Source organism: Hippoglossus stenolepis, chromosome 23, assembly GCF_022539355.2.
Source record: "Hippoglossus stenolepis isolate QCI-W04-F060 chromosome 23, HSTE1.2, whole genome shotgun sequence".
In the NCBI taxonomy this organism is placed as follows: Eukaryota; Metazoa; Chordata; class Actinopteri; order Pleuronectiformes; family Pleuronectidae; genus Hippoglossus; species Hippoglossus stenolepis.
In genome coordinates, this window is record NC_061505.1 from 15,899,767 (window position 1) to 15,915,346 (window position 15,580).

At 39.3% G+C, this 15,580-nt stretch overlaps 1 protein-coding gene across 1 annotated transcript; it reads left to right on the forward strand.

The window, feature by feature from the left end:
- The first annotated feature begins 412 nt into the window (after window positions 1–412).
- si:ch73-40a2.1 (tyrosine-protein kinase receptor TYRO3) lies at window positions 413–14,573 on the forward strand. Its single transcript, XM_035149100.2, has 15 exons — window positions 413–649; window positions 2,006–2,067; window positions 2,924–3,536; window positions 5,112–5,267; window positions 5,690–6,022; window positions 7,079–7,271; window positions 7,521–7,612; window positions 7,982–8,101; window positions 10,065–10,145; window positions 10,238–10,330; window positions 10,784–10,905; window positions 11,478–11,587; window positions 11,985–12,144; window positions 12,711–12,847; window positions 13,274–14,573. Exons 1-15 carry the CDS (start codon window positions 550–552, stop codon window positions 13,599–13,601), a joined length of 2,700 nt encoding a protein of 899 aa, XP_035004991.2. The 5' UTR covers window positions 413–549; the 3' UTR covers window positions 13,602–14,573.
- The last annotated feature ends 1,007 nt before the right edge of the window (window positions 14,574–15,580 follow it).

A 15,580-nucleotide genomic window follows, 5' to 3' on the forward strand; every position in this document is an offset into this window, starting at 1 on the left:
CACTTTCCTGTGCATATGAAAATGTTACATAACAAAAAGTGTACATAAATGTGTAGTTGTGAAAATGTTCTTTAAGCATTATGCTAAGTGTTAACAGAGTGGACATATTTAAATTAGATTATTATCGTTAGTCTGTTCTGATGTAAAAGCAGGATTTTGTGGTACAGTTGGTTTTGGTGGAGCTAATTTGGAACTATTTAAAAGATTATTGTCATTAAGCTGCAGCAGATTATTTTCTTCATTAATGGAGAGATTGATTTGTTTGTATATGAGAAATGCCTTCCCAACTTTAGCCAGAGCCCCAAGTGGCACCTTAACACTGCACAGGGTCATGAAGGTCAGACCAGAGACTGGTTCTCATTGCATTCTACAGGTTTCCTGTTTTACTCTAATCTTAAAAGGTGCAGTAGCGGCACAGGAACTCAGCTGTCATAGGGGAGGGAGGCTCGATTCCGACATTCGTGTCATGAGTAGATGTAAACAGAGACGACACTGAATGACAGGTCGGGTGTGAACAGGCAGCAGTGGATTACAATACAACATTTAAACATGACTGTGTGTAACTGTGGAATGTGGCCTGTGGCTGTCTTCTTATTGTGGATGTGGACGCTGGATGCTGGCTGTGAAACACAAGATCAAGCAGAGGAAGGTGAGAATGCAGTTGCTTTACATTCAGCATGGAGGAAAAAAAGGGTTTTATTGTAATTGTGTAAAAGTTTAAGATGTTATACAGAAAATAAGATGTCTAGAAAATATGATGGTATTTTAAACTCTGAAGGGGTTGTCACGAAGTGTGCCAGGAAAGCATATGGTGATTTACAGTTGAATAAATTCACTACAAGAGATAGAAGGTATTGTGTATATTTAGGCAATTGTTGTAATTTTCCCCTCAGTTTATCTGGATGAAAAACGAATCTACTGCTCAGGATAACTTAGTGATACAAGTAATGTTTGAAGTCCACAATGGTACAGTCCAAATATGATATTAAATATCAAGAGTGTGATTTCATTCTGTGCAAGTGGCAGTGTTCAAGTGCAGATCCTCTAAGCAAGCAAATGTGTAAGTGGGTAGAAATAACATTTATGGTATGAAAATACAAAGACTTGCATTCAACATTGTTAAAAGTAACTTTAGTATTACCAATAAAAATGTACCCTAAAAACAAGCTGGGTTATTACTATTGATGTATCACCATTGAGCAATTCTTGTTGTAGCTGGGATTTACTGTCTTCAAGTTCTGCTGAGTAGATAAATGTGTAACATTAAGAAATACAATAATGTTTCTGTATGTAGACTTTCAATCATTTTATTGTGGAAGTAAATTTGAACCTGTCAGATAGATTAAAGTAAAGTAAAATATACATTTCCCTCAATTAAAGTATGCTGCCTAAACATTGCACATGACAGTACTTTGTCTTTACTTAGTTTTTTTTTCAACATCTTTTAACTCCTATTATTTATTTTAAAAATTGATCCCTATCAGCTTTTACAAAGCGTGGACATTTTTTGTTTTTGTTAACACTGTCAAAGTGTTGATAATTGTGTTTTAATTTATGTTAATGTTCCTTTTAAGAAAGAGGAAATAACTCTGATGAAGACAAAATGGCACAAAACACTTCTGATTGACACATCTTGGAACCCTCTTCAAATACCAAACCTAGTGCCAGAGACCTGGGATATTTTACAGTGACCTCTCTTTTGACAAATAGTTAAGAAACATCTCATCATGATCAGATCTTCGCCCCCCCAGGACGGATCCTGTGAAGATCATCCATGCTTTAATTATATCCCAACTAGATTTCTGCAACTCATTGTATTTAGGGTTGAGCCTACCTTTCATTGGTTACATGTCAGTTTTGAAATAAATTGAAAAAGATTTGACTAATTAGCTAAAAAGCACTTCATGGTTCAGCCCATGAAAGCCTGTGAAATTCTCTGTTACAAGCGGTCCAACATGATTCAGCAGAATAACAGTGTTGACTTTCTCCCGTTTCTTCTGTTCAGTGGAGATTTTCCACTCTGACAAACTGGCCACACTGAGTTGGACGTCTGAACCACCGTCACACGTAAGATTGATCAAGGGAAATGTTGTGTAACCTTTCACAGAATTATACATTTTAATTTAACTTTTTAGTTTTTTCTCCATTGTTTTAAATTTACAAACTGTATTACAGTGTTTTTGATCTTTGCCTTTGTTCCACATAACTCTCCTATTTTACTGTGTTTACTTTGTTATAAATTACAGTACAAGTTTGTGCTAACTCATTTACCTAATTATTATCATAATCACTAATATAGCATCAAAGCCAGAGATTACAAATATCTTAATAAATAAACAGAACAAACAAATGCAACCTAATTCCTCCATTAGGTAAAGAAACAAACAAACAAGTAAATAAATAAATAACTAGATAAATACGGTAAAGAAAAAACTTCTTCAGAAACAAAACAATGATAATTAAGGGCACAGTTGTGAAATGTAAAAATATATGATATTTCAAACAAGATTATGCCATGGTCTGCTGAAATGGAAATTACCAGCAAGTTGATAAGGGGAAGTCTATAATTTCATTAGGCTGATTTCTATAAATAATAATAATAATAATAACAATTTATGTTATTATTATTATTATTATTATTATTATTATTATTATTATTATTATTATTATTATTATTATTAAATTATTGAAAATGAGGGTACCAGCAGGCTCAGTTTAATTATGGCATGGGTACCCTAGATGATTAAAATCCCTCAATCCTGTGTTAACATTATAATCTATGTATAAAAATTATAGTTATAGTTAAGTTATATTTTGAATATTCCAGTAGTATCTTAGGTTTAATCCAATAAATGTTGCTTTTTATATGCTTCTGTAAGTTTAGTATGTGGCTGTTCACTAATTTTGCTTCTTGTCACCACAGTGGACTGAAATTGCTCTGAAACTTGGCACACAGAGTCCAGTGCCTGTGCTCCAAGCTTGTGGAACAAGAATGACAAGAACTATTTTAAGCCAGCGGATGGAGCGCCAAGAAGCTCACTATCTAATGATGGATATTGCATTTGGTCAAGAAGAGGAGCCACCCGGTCAGCTTGGCCCACTGAGAGTTCATCTCTTTGATACAGACACACCCATCAGAAAGTTTTATAATGGCAACATGGTCCTGGAAATCCAGACCTCTAAGCCTTTCCCTGCAGACACTAAACAAATTTCCAGCTACCTGAAGCGCAGCGTGGCCCTGAGTCTGGGCCCAGTCAGCCGCAAAGGCTTCCAGCTCGCCTTCTCCTACTCGGGGACATGCGTGTTTCTAACGTCAATAAGACTCTACTACAAGATGTGCCCGGACACAGTGGCCAACCTGGCATTGTTCGGTAGAACAGGGGCCGGGTCTGGGCTGCTGGCAGGTTCATGCGTGATGGGAGCAGTGGAGGTTTCTCCACTGGATAGAGAGTGTAATACAGATGGAGTGTGGGGGCCACTGCAGGGGGGGTGTACCTGTGAACCTGGGCATCAAGTCATGGACAGCACCTGTCAAGGTATGGAGACATGGTGATTTGTCAATTTCACATTTCATATTTATGTCACACTTGTATTGAATAAAGCAGCCTTTTTTGAAAGCCAATAAGCATCACATATAGGCTTACATATGAAATAAATCTTAACATCTTACACACATACTTGTAGAGTATGTACATCTTATGTAAAACTAATTTATGATTTATGATATATACATTTTTTTTTAAAAACCATTGGAAAAGTCCGAATTCAGGGTTTAAAGTTGTAACCTTTTAATCTAAATTCTGGCTTTAATTTCAGAGGTGGCTCTAAACATCATCTTTACCAATTTTCATGTTTATTTCTTGTATAGATGAAGAGTAACAAAGCAAATTCAGTTTCTTTTCATGAAAAACAGTGATTATATAATGAATGTCCAGCACACAAACAATGAAGTATATTGTAGAACTGTTTGAGGAGGACTCACTAATGACCAGGAAAAACAGTCCTCTTAGAACAGGAAGGCTCTGTGGAGTGCATATTTCGCAAAGTGTTCATCTCATCCGCTTCACACTTGGCATGTGTATTATATATTGTACAAGAAAGTGCAGTGCTAAGTTTGGTTCAGGTTCAGGAGACCCATATGTCTTATGCAGAAGCATTTTACTCGATGCTCAATGAATCAAGGAGAGCAGCACAAGCAACTCTGTGCAATGCCACAACTCTCATTAATGCTGAAGCAAGAGACTGTGTAATTGAAAGGCAGTTCGGGGGAGACATTATTTCACATCTCTGTCAAACAAGGCCTGACTTCGACTCCTATAAAATGTATATACATGTATTAACCCGTAGAAAACACGTGATAGTTTGAGTTTGGATAGAATTTCCATCACTACTATCATCAAGACCCCTGCACAACTCCAGCATTAAAACTGAGCCCAGTATGGGATCGTGAAGTTAAAAACATTTGGCAACATGATCAATGAATGTCTTATGTTACAACGATCAGTTGTCCCACACACTCATTTCGTCACATTAGGTAATGTACAATTTCTGATGTTAAAGGTTAAAAATAACAAAACAGAACTGAGCAATGAGCATCCCTGGAAAATGTTATTTTTGCCCTGTGTCGAGAGATGAGGTGACAACTACTTGCACAAAAAATTCCCAGCTGACCATCTTGACCAACATAATCTTGACTCTTGTAACCACAACTCAGGACTTTCACTTCCCTTTTCTCATGATCCTCTTCTTTCCCTATTTTTGACATGTTTCCTGTCCATTGCTTTGTTGTAGCTAAAACAATGTGTTAGAGGAACCTGGGCCTAACCTTGTATAGTGGTCCCTGCTTATTGCCATATACCGTATTAGATTATAGGTTTTTGGAGATCTATGAGGAATTAATACTGTATATGTCAGCCAAAATCAGTTTACTAAAATATTAGTCCTACTGGGACCCCAGTTATACAGAGAGCACTAGAGAACCTATAGTAAATAATCATCTTCTTTGGACCATTTGGACAAATGCGTCAGCTTTATCGAACCCTGTCACTATTGCAACACACTCAAAAAAAAAGTTTGTTGAAAGAGATGAATGACTATTCCTATTCCACCAGCATGTAGGATGGGCTCCTACAAACCAGCCAATGACAGTGCAGGATGCCGGCTGTGCCCCGCTAATTCCGGGACACATAGGGAGGGATCGGAGAGATGTGACTGCCTGCAGGGTTTCAGCCGCCTACCAACAGACCCCACAGACCTCAGCTGCACCAGTAAGACACCGAGCAGGTTTACTGGGAATTAACAGGTGTCTTCCTGTAATAACTGTAGTTTATTGGATTACACATTAAAGGCCCTACGTGAATTAAATTGGCCAGCTTCGGCACCCTCAACTGGTCAGAAAAGACTTTTCTCGCTCATCGGATTTTTGTTACATTATTGTTATGTTATCAAGCTCATTTGAAAATGCTACAATCCCTTAAACTTTCAATAAAGGGAAAACATTTTAATGGAAAAGATATTGGAGAATTTGGCTTTGCCACTGTTGTCTATTTCTGATATCACAGATATTGATTGTTTGTGTTTGTATTATAAAAACGGCTCAATACAATTTTTTTGTGTACCTATGTAATTGCACATTTTAATGGATTTTAATCGTAAGCATGTTTTTGCTTGTCTGTTGTGTACGTCACAGAGCCGCCCTCTGCTCCAGTGAACCTAGCAGCCCATCCTCATAATGACTCAGTGCTGACAGTGACATGGGATCCTCCTCTTGACTGGGGAGGCAGACAGGAAGTGACGTATGGCGTTGAGTGTAAGGAGAAAGCAGAGGCTGGTGGTCAGTGGGAGTCATGTGAGGACCGTGTCATTTTCCTGCCAGACTCATCGGGGCTCACCACCACATCGGTCAGCATCACGGGACTAAACCCACAGCGGGACTACAGACTGTCAGTGCAAGCCTGGAATGATATATCCATCCAACAAGGGTCACACCAAGCATCCACGGCCACTGTTAACATTCATAGATGTATGTAAGCCTGACTATGGACACATTCTTTCTTGCTCTGGTATGACCAGTGGGTAACGGTGACTAATATCAGCTGATATCAGCAAATAGATATTGTTGTGTAAGTGCCATGTCTTCATCAGTTCAGTTCTCTACTTGTGCTACTTGTCCTGTAAATGCTGCTCTGTGGCCACAGTGGCCAGGTTCAGCAAATAGGCTTGTTTTAAGTGTTGCCTCACCATACATTTCAGAATTGTTTTTAAAAAACTAAAAAAAAAGGACTTTGTAACAGTTACAAAGAGTAAATGTAACTTATTACTTCCACTTGTGAAAATTAGAATTCAATTGGATTAAGTCCAATTTAAGATACACCGCTTTAATATCTATTTTGGTCTCCACCAACAACCAAGAGGAGTATTAGGCTCATTGTTAAGTTTTACTCAGACCATTAACATCCATCCTGAATGATCTGATCACAATTCGGCTACTCATCTGTCGTCATTTGACCGACACAGTTTCACAATAAAACAAAAATTATTTTTACACTTTTTTGTTATTAACATATATACATTTTTGACCACAATGTGAAAACTGATCACCACTTAATTAAATTCAAATGTGTAAACCCTTACTCACAGCTCCTTCCCGATCTCTTCTCTATCACACACACACACACGCAGATATTGACAACAGACACATCTGTGCAGTCCAACTGGTTAAAAACAACACAATTTGGATTTAGATTGGTGTGAGCTGATGAAGAAAGAGCTGTCCACTTGTGATCTGATCATCAGAGACAAATGCTTTTGCAGGTCTGAGCAGGGCTCGTGATTTAGTGGGCAGTGGGTTCATCAGAGACTGCCGCTGCTTCTGGAAGTGAGACTGATCAGAGTTGCGGTGCTGAACATTGTGGACGATATAAACATAGAAGAAAGATGCTGAAAAGTTCTGCTTAGGGGCCTTGGGCTCTTGCCGAAACATTGTTGATATAAAAATATTGATTAGAGCTGCATTAACATGTTGGGAGCTTCACTGGGTACCATACCAAAACCAATAAGTGCACTATGTTTCTTTCAGGGAAAGTTCCGTCTGTTGTGACCACTGTGAGCCCAGTCTTAAACATCTCAGAAGATGCAATGACAGCAGCTCCTCAGGACCAGAGACCCGTCCCCATATGGCTGACTGTTGGTGCTCTGTTTGGCAGCCTACTGCTCATATCTGTCATCCCCTTAGCTGTTTGCATCCGCCGACAGAACTACACTAAACTCAGGTAAAAGCATCTTCCCTCTTAACTGACTTTTACCTTGGATATTCTGTTGAGATACTATGCTATACTACTAGGGCGGCTGTGGCTGAGGGGTAGAGTGGTCGTTCCTTCAACCAGAAGGTTGGCGGTTTGATCCTCAGTCTTCCCCAGCTGCATGCTGAACTGTCCATGTGTGACAAGGAACAAAACATACTCCTTTAATTTGATGACACTTCTATTTTTAATTATGTGAACATTTTAATTGTCCCACAGATCAGAGCAAGGAATTGAGCTTTTGCCAGTGAGCGTTGGATCTTCCTACCGACATCCACAGGTGGTGGAGGCTGTAGCCCAGCAGGCCGACAGTAAGTATCTGAACGATAATAGATTAAGGCTTCTTCATTTTTTCATTTAATCATTATTGACCCTGAAGAATAGAATGTCTGTTTGATTATTACCACCAAAGAAGTAGTAGCCCCATAGATGCTGTACTAGAGTAACTTTAAGCATTTGGAAATAACTGTGTGAAGAAGAAGCAACAGACTTCAGGTGATGAGTAGATGAATCACAGGTGAGCAGAGGAATTTGGCGGAGGAGGAAGCTGGATTGTATAACTATGACAAATTGAATAAGCCTCAGTTGAAATGTTACAAATAAAGCCTGTGTCAAAAGAGAGAGGATATGCCTTTTTTTTTATTACACCTGAAAAGTTAATGCTTTGATTTTCATTTGAGTTCCAGGGGAGGCAGGGGTGGCCCAGATGTTGGAGGGGTTCAGTGGCAGCCTGCTTGCCAGTCTGAAGGACGTCCTGGTAGAGAGAAACAAGCTGACCATGGGGAAGGAGCTTGGCAAAGGTCAGTAGGATTTCATGTAAAAAAGTGACCAGGCTGATGGAAGGTTGAGGCATTGAGAGTCAAAAACCAGCCAGAGCAGACCAAACCAGAAAACAAATCCGGATGAGAGCAACAGCTGGTTTGCACTATGAAGTTCAACATACCGAGGATATTTCTTCATTATCTGGCTTCGCTGAATCTGACATTCTGGATAACATCCGGCCGTCCTGGATAACCTGTACCAGGAAGCTGCTTATTAACTGTCTCATACCCAGGGTTTATGTGACAGAGGCAGACTTGTTAATTATAGGCAACATTCTCAGAACCAGGATAAGTTCTTAATGAGAAGAAGCAGTGACACATGCCATTGGGGTCAATTTTCAACCAACTGTGACAAAGTGAAATGTGAACTGATGATCATTCAACCACAAGTGTGATTCACACACTTGTGAATCACAAGTGTGTGAATCACAAGTGTGTGATTCACACACTTGTGATTCACACACTTGTGGCTGCAGAGGAGGATGTCAGAGGACATCTAGGCTAAAAATGGTGTGAAAAATGAATGAATGTTGGGGTTAACGGACACTTGGACGATACCACAGGAGCAGTATGGAGGCATTTCTCTGTTTTTTTTTCTGTTGTTTTTTTACGTTTGAAGAATCAGTCACCATTTCCCTCAAAACCCCCTGAAACTCCCAAAGTGTTTTGTGGACTCAAACACTTCACCCTGCCTTCCATCGGCACAGTGGTGAGTAGATAATGAGTGAATTTTCTGGGTGAACTAACCCTTTAACATGGGTCTTCTCAATAGTTCTTACGTTCTGAAACATTAGTGGCGGTGCAAGTTACCTGGGGCCTCTTTTTCAGGTACCGCTCCCATCACTCGATAGTAGAAGGCAGTTGAATCATTACATTGTCTTGTTTGAGATGCAACAGGTGATGTGCACACATGTTTTATTAAAAATCGCTCTAAGAAAGAGGATTAGTGTATGTGACCATCCAGAGACCTCTGTCTCGCTTTCCCTTTGACCCCCCTTTCCTGTGCAGGAATAACTTGTTGCTGATTGGCTGGAACAGTGTTGTGTTGTTCATTGTAGTCCAGCTTTCTTTCTTTTCCCAAACAAAGAGCCAGGGCTGTGTATTTAAACCAGATTTTTTTCCAGCACACACCCCTTGTACAGCTGGCCGCGAGGCGATATTAGCAGAGTATGACAAACAGTGTATTGAATTAATATGGCTTGACCTACCTTTAATAAACTAATGAGACATAGTTGAAACTGACAAGTAACCCCCAAAGGAAGTCAAATGACTACATATAAGACACAGAGGAGCAGTCATTTATAGCACTGCAAAATCTGCAAAATCAAAAATAGAACAGGGCAGATCATAACAATTAGAGTCATAGTGAACAAATCCACGGTGCATGGTGTATGTTCATAGCAACATTAAGTGTGTATTGTTTGACAAAGCAAAAGTTAGAGAGTGAAGTTTGGGATGGTGGGTGTGCATTGAATGCATTCGTCTTTCATACACAACACAAGATTTCCTGTCCTGTCATAGTCAAAGTCCACTCTGAAGTGCAACCACAACGTTAACCTAAACTAAAGCAAGTTTGTGTTGCCTACACCTCCCCATGCTTTGCTTTTGCGGAAACTGTAAATGCCCCTCCTACATTTCAAGCATCTAGGCCAAATTTGAATCAGGCTTTGATTTTGAAACGTGTCAGGAGATGCCATCGAGCAACTTCGCCACACCCATGTTGTCCGTCTTTATACGCGTTCTATGTGCATGTCCACTACAGTGACCCCGATGGTGAACATTTTAAACATCAGAAAGACTGTTTTGTTATAGACTCATCAGCATTGGAACCCTCAAAATAATGAAGGAGTGAACCATTTCTCATGCAGCCTTAGTTTATCTACTAAAATCTACTTTTCCCCGCTGGTGGTGATAAACTGAGCTTTCTTTCCTTTCCTTACAGGGGAGTTTGGTGCAGTTCGTGAAGGGATTTTTACACCAGAGGAAAGCATGGACATCAAGGTGGCTGTGAAGACCATGAGAGGTGTGTACAAAATAAAAGGCCACAGTCTTTATCCAAACTCTACTGTAATTTTCTTGTTTTTTTTGTTACATTTTTCTCTTTCATAAACACAGTTGGAATCCACAGCCAGGAAGACTTGCATGAGTTTTTGAAAGAGGCCGAGATCATGAAGAACTTTGATCATGAAAATGTGGTCAAACTACTCGGTAAGCTAATCACAGCTAATCCTAAAACAGGGTTAAATGTGTGTGCAACTGGACTCTTAAAACATCCAGCCAGCCACACCATGGTTGTCCATATATATATATATGCAGATATACAGAGCACACGCTTGGTTTACTTTGTTGGGTAAATCAATAGCTCATTACATTGGACCATTTTACCGGAAGGTATTTTCTTAAAACTGCTAACCTTGCAACTCAGGTTGATGATTATGCTCAGGTTACATTGTAAATTATTTTAAATCCTAATTCTTAAACACACATTTTCACCATAAATGGATCACTTCACAGCAAACCCAATTTCTGAGCTGGCACTGTGGCCACTTACACTATCATTCAAGTTTTGAAAACTCCAGTAAATCAGATGTTTGTTTGTCACTGATTGTAGAGGCTCAACCCACAGACTCTTGTGAGAGACGTGTGTGTTTTGTCCTGCAGGGGTCACTTTACAGAGGGAGCAGGACACTCCTCTGCCTGTTCCCCTCGTCATACTGCCATACATGAAACATGGAGACCTGCGTCGCTTCCTTATTGCAACACGCTATGGTGATATTGCAATGGTGAGTTTCAGTCAGTACACGCATGTGCAGATGGGGCATATTGTTGCATGTATGTCGGCACATTCACACAAGATACACACAAGAAAACTTTCATATTTTCAATCAATCAATCAATCAAACTTTTATTTGTAAAGCCGATATTCACAAATCACAATTTGTCTCATAGGGCTTAACAAGGTGCGACATCCTCTGACCTTAACAATACCCAACAAAATGCAGAATCACACACAGTGGCATAGCTCCTAAATAAATTCTTTCATTATCTGATCATTCATCAACTATCTAAATCTGTGTAATCCAACGTTTTACAAATGCACCTTAAGTGACACCAAAGTAATTGGTTGTGCTTTAGGGAACTGGAAGATGAGAACCAACCAACCTGTAACCAAGGTTGGGGAAAAAGTGACTTAAGATTTTCATCAAAAACTAGTAAAAAATGTGTCACGTGTCAGAATTAATGCTGATTTCTCAGACAGTAGAGTGTTGAACTCTTTATTTGTGCACACCTCCATTAAAACTACCCACAACATGATGCATATTCACAAATTTAAAATAAACACCCCCTCTTCCAGTTTGTGCCCCATCAGAGTCTCCTGCGCTTCATGATTGATATTGCAGCAGGGATGACCTACCTGAGCTCACAGGGGTTTCTGCACAGGGACTTGGCCGCACGCAACTGCATGTAAGTCCATGAGAGGGAGACACCGAGAGGGGGAAAAAAACATTACAGCAGGAAGGGGTGGCTTGAAATCAAGGCTTCCTTGTTTATCTCTGACTGCGTCTCTGTCTTCAGCTATTGGTATTCAACCATGACTTGTATCCTAAAGGGAAGCTACTCATAGTTTCAGGAACCGTGACTGAGGGCCTCGGGAGATGTGTGTGTGTGTGTGTGTGTGTGTGTGTGTGTGTGTGTGTGTGTGTGTGTGTGTGTGTGTGTGTGTGTGTGTGTGTGTGTGTGTGTGTGTGTGTGTGTGTGTGTGTTGGGAGAAAATTTGATCTCAGTCTAGAGAGTATTGCCTTATCATGCCTTACTTATCATGCAAATGCACTTTTTAATTTGCATGTTTTTTTCACACAAGGCTGGGCGACGATCTCAGGGTGTCTGTGGCTGACTTTGGCATGTCCAAGAAAATCTACAGCAGCAATTATTATCGTCAGAAAGTTGCTCTCCGTGTCCCAATCAAGTGGATGGCCATGGAGAGCCTGTCTGAGTCTGTGTACACCACCAAAAGTGATGTGGTGAGTTCAGCATTCTGTGGAACATAATTGTTTTCAAGTAAATTATAGTAAATTGAAGTAAAGTAATTTAAAAAAACAAGGTCAGACTGTAGCTCACATTCAGCCCCAACAAATAATTAATTCTGCAGACTTAATTTCCCAACATTTTAACACAAGTAAAACGGGGTCCATATTAACATGTCTCCACTTCCTCCCACCGCATCGAAATGATGCCAAAATATATGATCGCTATTGAGCAGCCACTGTCTGCGCAGTAGCGATCAGGGGATGGAGCCGTGGTAGCGAGGCCCCACCAATCGACCAATCCCGAGTCAGTCTCAGCTGTCAATAATGTTTATAATTATCAAAAATTGAATTAAAAACAATCTTACTGGAAAATCAGCACCTGGGTATACATCAATGTGATAAGAACTACCTAAAATGACAGCAACATTTATTTGATATATACTTTGACTTGTTGTTTGGTAATGAATTATATTTTCTTTGTCTGGTTTTAGATTCCCAATTAAACATAGATGATAAGATAACAAATGATCTCATCTTGTTTTGTGCCCTCGTCCCCTCAGTGGTCATTTGGGGTGACCATGTGGGAGATTGTGTCCCGCGGGAGGACTCCTTATCCGGGAGTCCACAACCATGAGCTGCTGGACTTGCTGCTGTCTGGACATAGGCTCAAACCACCTGAGGAGTGTGACCAAAAACTGTGAGTTTCTGTGTCCGAGACAGAATTATTTTGTTTTTGGATTAGCTTCAAAATCTGAACAGAAAGCTGAGGATGCTAGTGGGCAGAGCCACCTAATCAGAGTGTATTCTGAAGATAGGCAACCACTTTAATGTTTTATATAGTGGTACTAAATTTAAATATTCATATATGACATATGTTTACTTTTAGAACATTAAGGACACTCTGAGAAGCAGGACTTGTGAAAAGTCTGTCTTGGATCAGCCTAAAAAAGTGAATCTGTAAACTATTAAAAAAACATGTCTCAGAGCTGATGAGATCTAGCAAGGTAAAACTTGTAAAGAGGCTTTGACATTGCTTGATTTTACAGTAAGCTATTGCTAAAAGGTATTTTACACATACCCCACCCTGACTCCTGCCCCTCCTTGCTCCATCTCACAAACTCAGTTATGACGTCATGTGGAGCTGCTGGGATAAGGAGCCGAATCGGAGGCCTGGCTTCAGGGAACTGGGTGAAACACTGAAAGGTCTTCTGTTGGAGCTGCCCGTCCTGGAGGCCAGCCAGGAGGACAGTTACATCAACCAGGGGCTGGAAGCGGCTGCTGCTGTAGCCGCCTCTCTGGAACCCCAGACAGACTCTGAAGGAAGATGGGAAAATGACTACCAGCCTACACCTATGGGTGCTTCTGCAGCCAGAGATGAGGATGATGAAGAAGAGAGTGGCTACCTCAAGAATATTACTGGTTCAACAGTTATGAGAAGTCACAAAGAGTAATTCTGTGTTAGAATGTTGAGTCGGCATGCCACGTGAGAGAGAGTGTGTGTGTGTGTGTGTGTGTGTGTGTGTGTGTGTGTGTGCGTGAGAGAGAGTGAGTGAAAAAGAGACAGATGTTTTATGTGTGTACTAACCACTCAGGGGCATTTTCAGGCATACAAGGGTGGCAGCCACTGGAATCGAAATTGGCCGCTGTGTGTGCTCTCATACCAAATCTGAAAGTCAAGTGACTCAAAAATATACGTGATTGTCTTTTGCATTTTTTATAATATTTTGTACATCTTCTATCATACAGCTTTACAATGAAATATGTTAAAGTTTCACAGTGAAAAATGATCTGATTAATTGCAATTTTTGAACGATTTTATTATGGATTCTTAAAATCCCAATATTGATCTTTGTATTTTTGCCTTTTCTCAGTAAATATGCACATCTGCACTAAATACGATGTGGCCACTTGTAAGTTGTTAAGTTAGAGCTTCATTGCATGTAAAAGTTCAGCAAAAAATATAAAATCAAGTTTTTCCTGACTCTTGTTGAGGGTTAAGGGCAGAGGATGTCACATCTTGTTGCCCTATGAGACAAATTGTGATTTGTGAATATGGGCTATACAAATAAAATTTGATTCATTGATTGATTGAATTAGCCTTTATCTGAATATTATATATGAAATATTTCCCAGCACTGGCAGCCGCTCTAATTCTTTAAGACACTTTTGTGAACCAGTTTAGTTTGTGGTAACTGTTTCAACTTGACTTTTTTTTTATAATAAACTACAAATCCCAGCACTGCAATAACTGTAGCTTTGTCCATGGGTTTGTTCAATATCATGGTTTGAACATTTAAAATGCTGTGCAAAGGGTGTGGGGAATTTTCATCATGCAACACAAGATGATATGACAAAATACTGGATGTAGTGTAGCCTCAATATGCGACTCAAATAAACGTAAAGTTAGCAGTGACATGTATAAACCCTGGTGTGGTGTTTGAGTCTGTTTCCCTATCAAGATGGATTTCACCTTCACCTGAACACAACCTTACCCCAATGAACAACACATTTATTAGTGCTGTTTTTAAACTCATCATTTATCATGATTATAATTGAGGCCTACAAATTGACTGAGTTGAATCCTTGTCCAGTACGAATCAGGCATTCTCAAAATTAATCAAATGGCCTATTTTCCCAAAGGTCAACGAGAACCACTTTATTCACAAGGTTTACCCAGTGGCAGAATTTCTGAAAAAAGCTGCAATTTTGAGAGGGACCCTTGTATATTTTGTAATGAGACAGACAAAACATCAGAACACATGATTTTCCATGCCCTGTTCCTAAAAAGAATTGGCTAGATATTAAAAAATGGTTATCACTTAAAGCAAATGACAGTCTGACCTTTAACATTTCTCAAATTATTTTTCTATTTTCTATTTTATTATTATTATTTATTATTATTGACATTGTTCTTGTTGTTATTGTATAATAATATATAATTGTCACCACTTTCTAATTTTCTGCAAACTTTGGTAACGATTTGAGCATGTTAAAGCCCTCAAAAAGCCAATTCATTTGCCTGAAAAAAAAAATTCATAATAATAATAATAATCCTTACAATTTCAATAGGGCCTCCCACTGTCTCCTACTGTTCGGTGCTCGGGCCCTAAAATTAATAATTCATCTGTTTCTGACATGGTTAACATGATAATCATTACGGGTAAGTATCATATTCATTGCAGTAAATGGAGAGATCCCAAGCTCTCTTTTGAATGATTTCTAAATGATTTAAAAATGTATAAATATAATTAAGTATATATGCAAATTATTTTTATTTTGATCCACGTCCCCCCTTTTGCATGCCCAGTGTGTCTGTAATTATAATTAAGTATTGAATCATAAATAAGTATTTGCTCCTAGCCACAGAAATGTCCACCTTTCCCATGTTTAACCACATTGTAACAGTCTTTGTCTTTAGATGTTTGCTCTC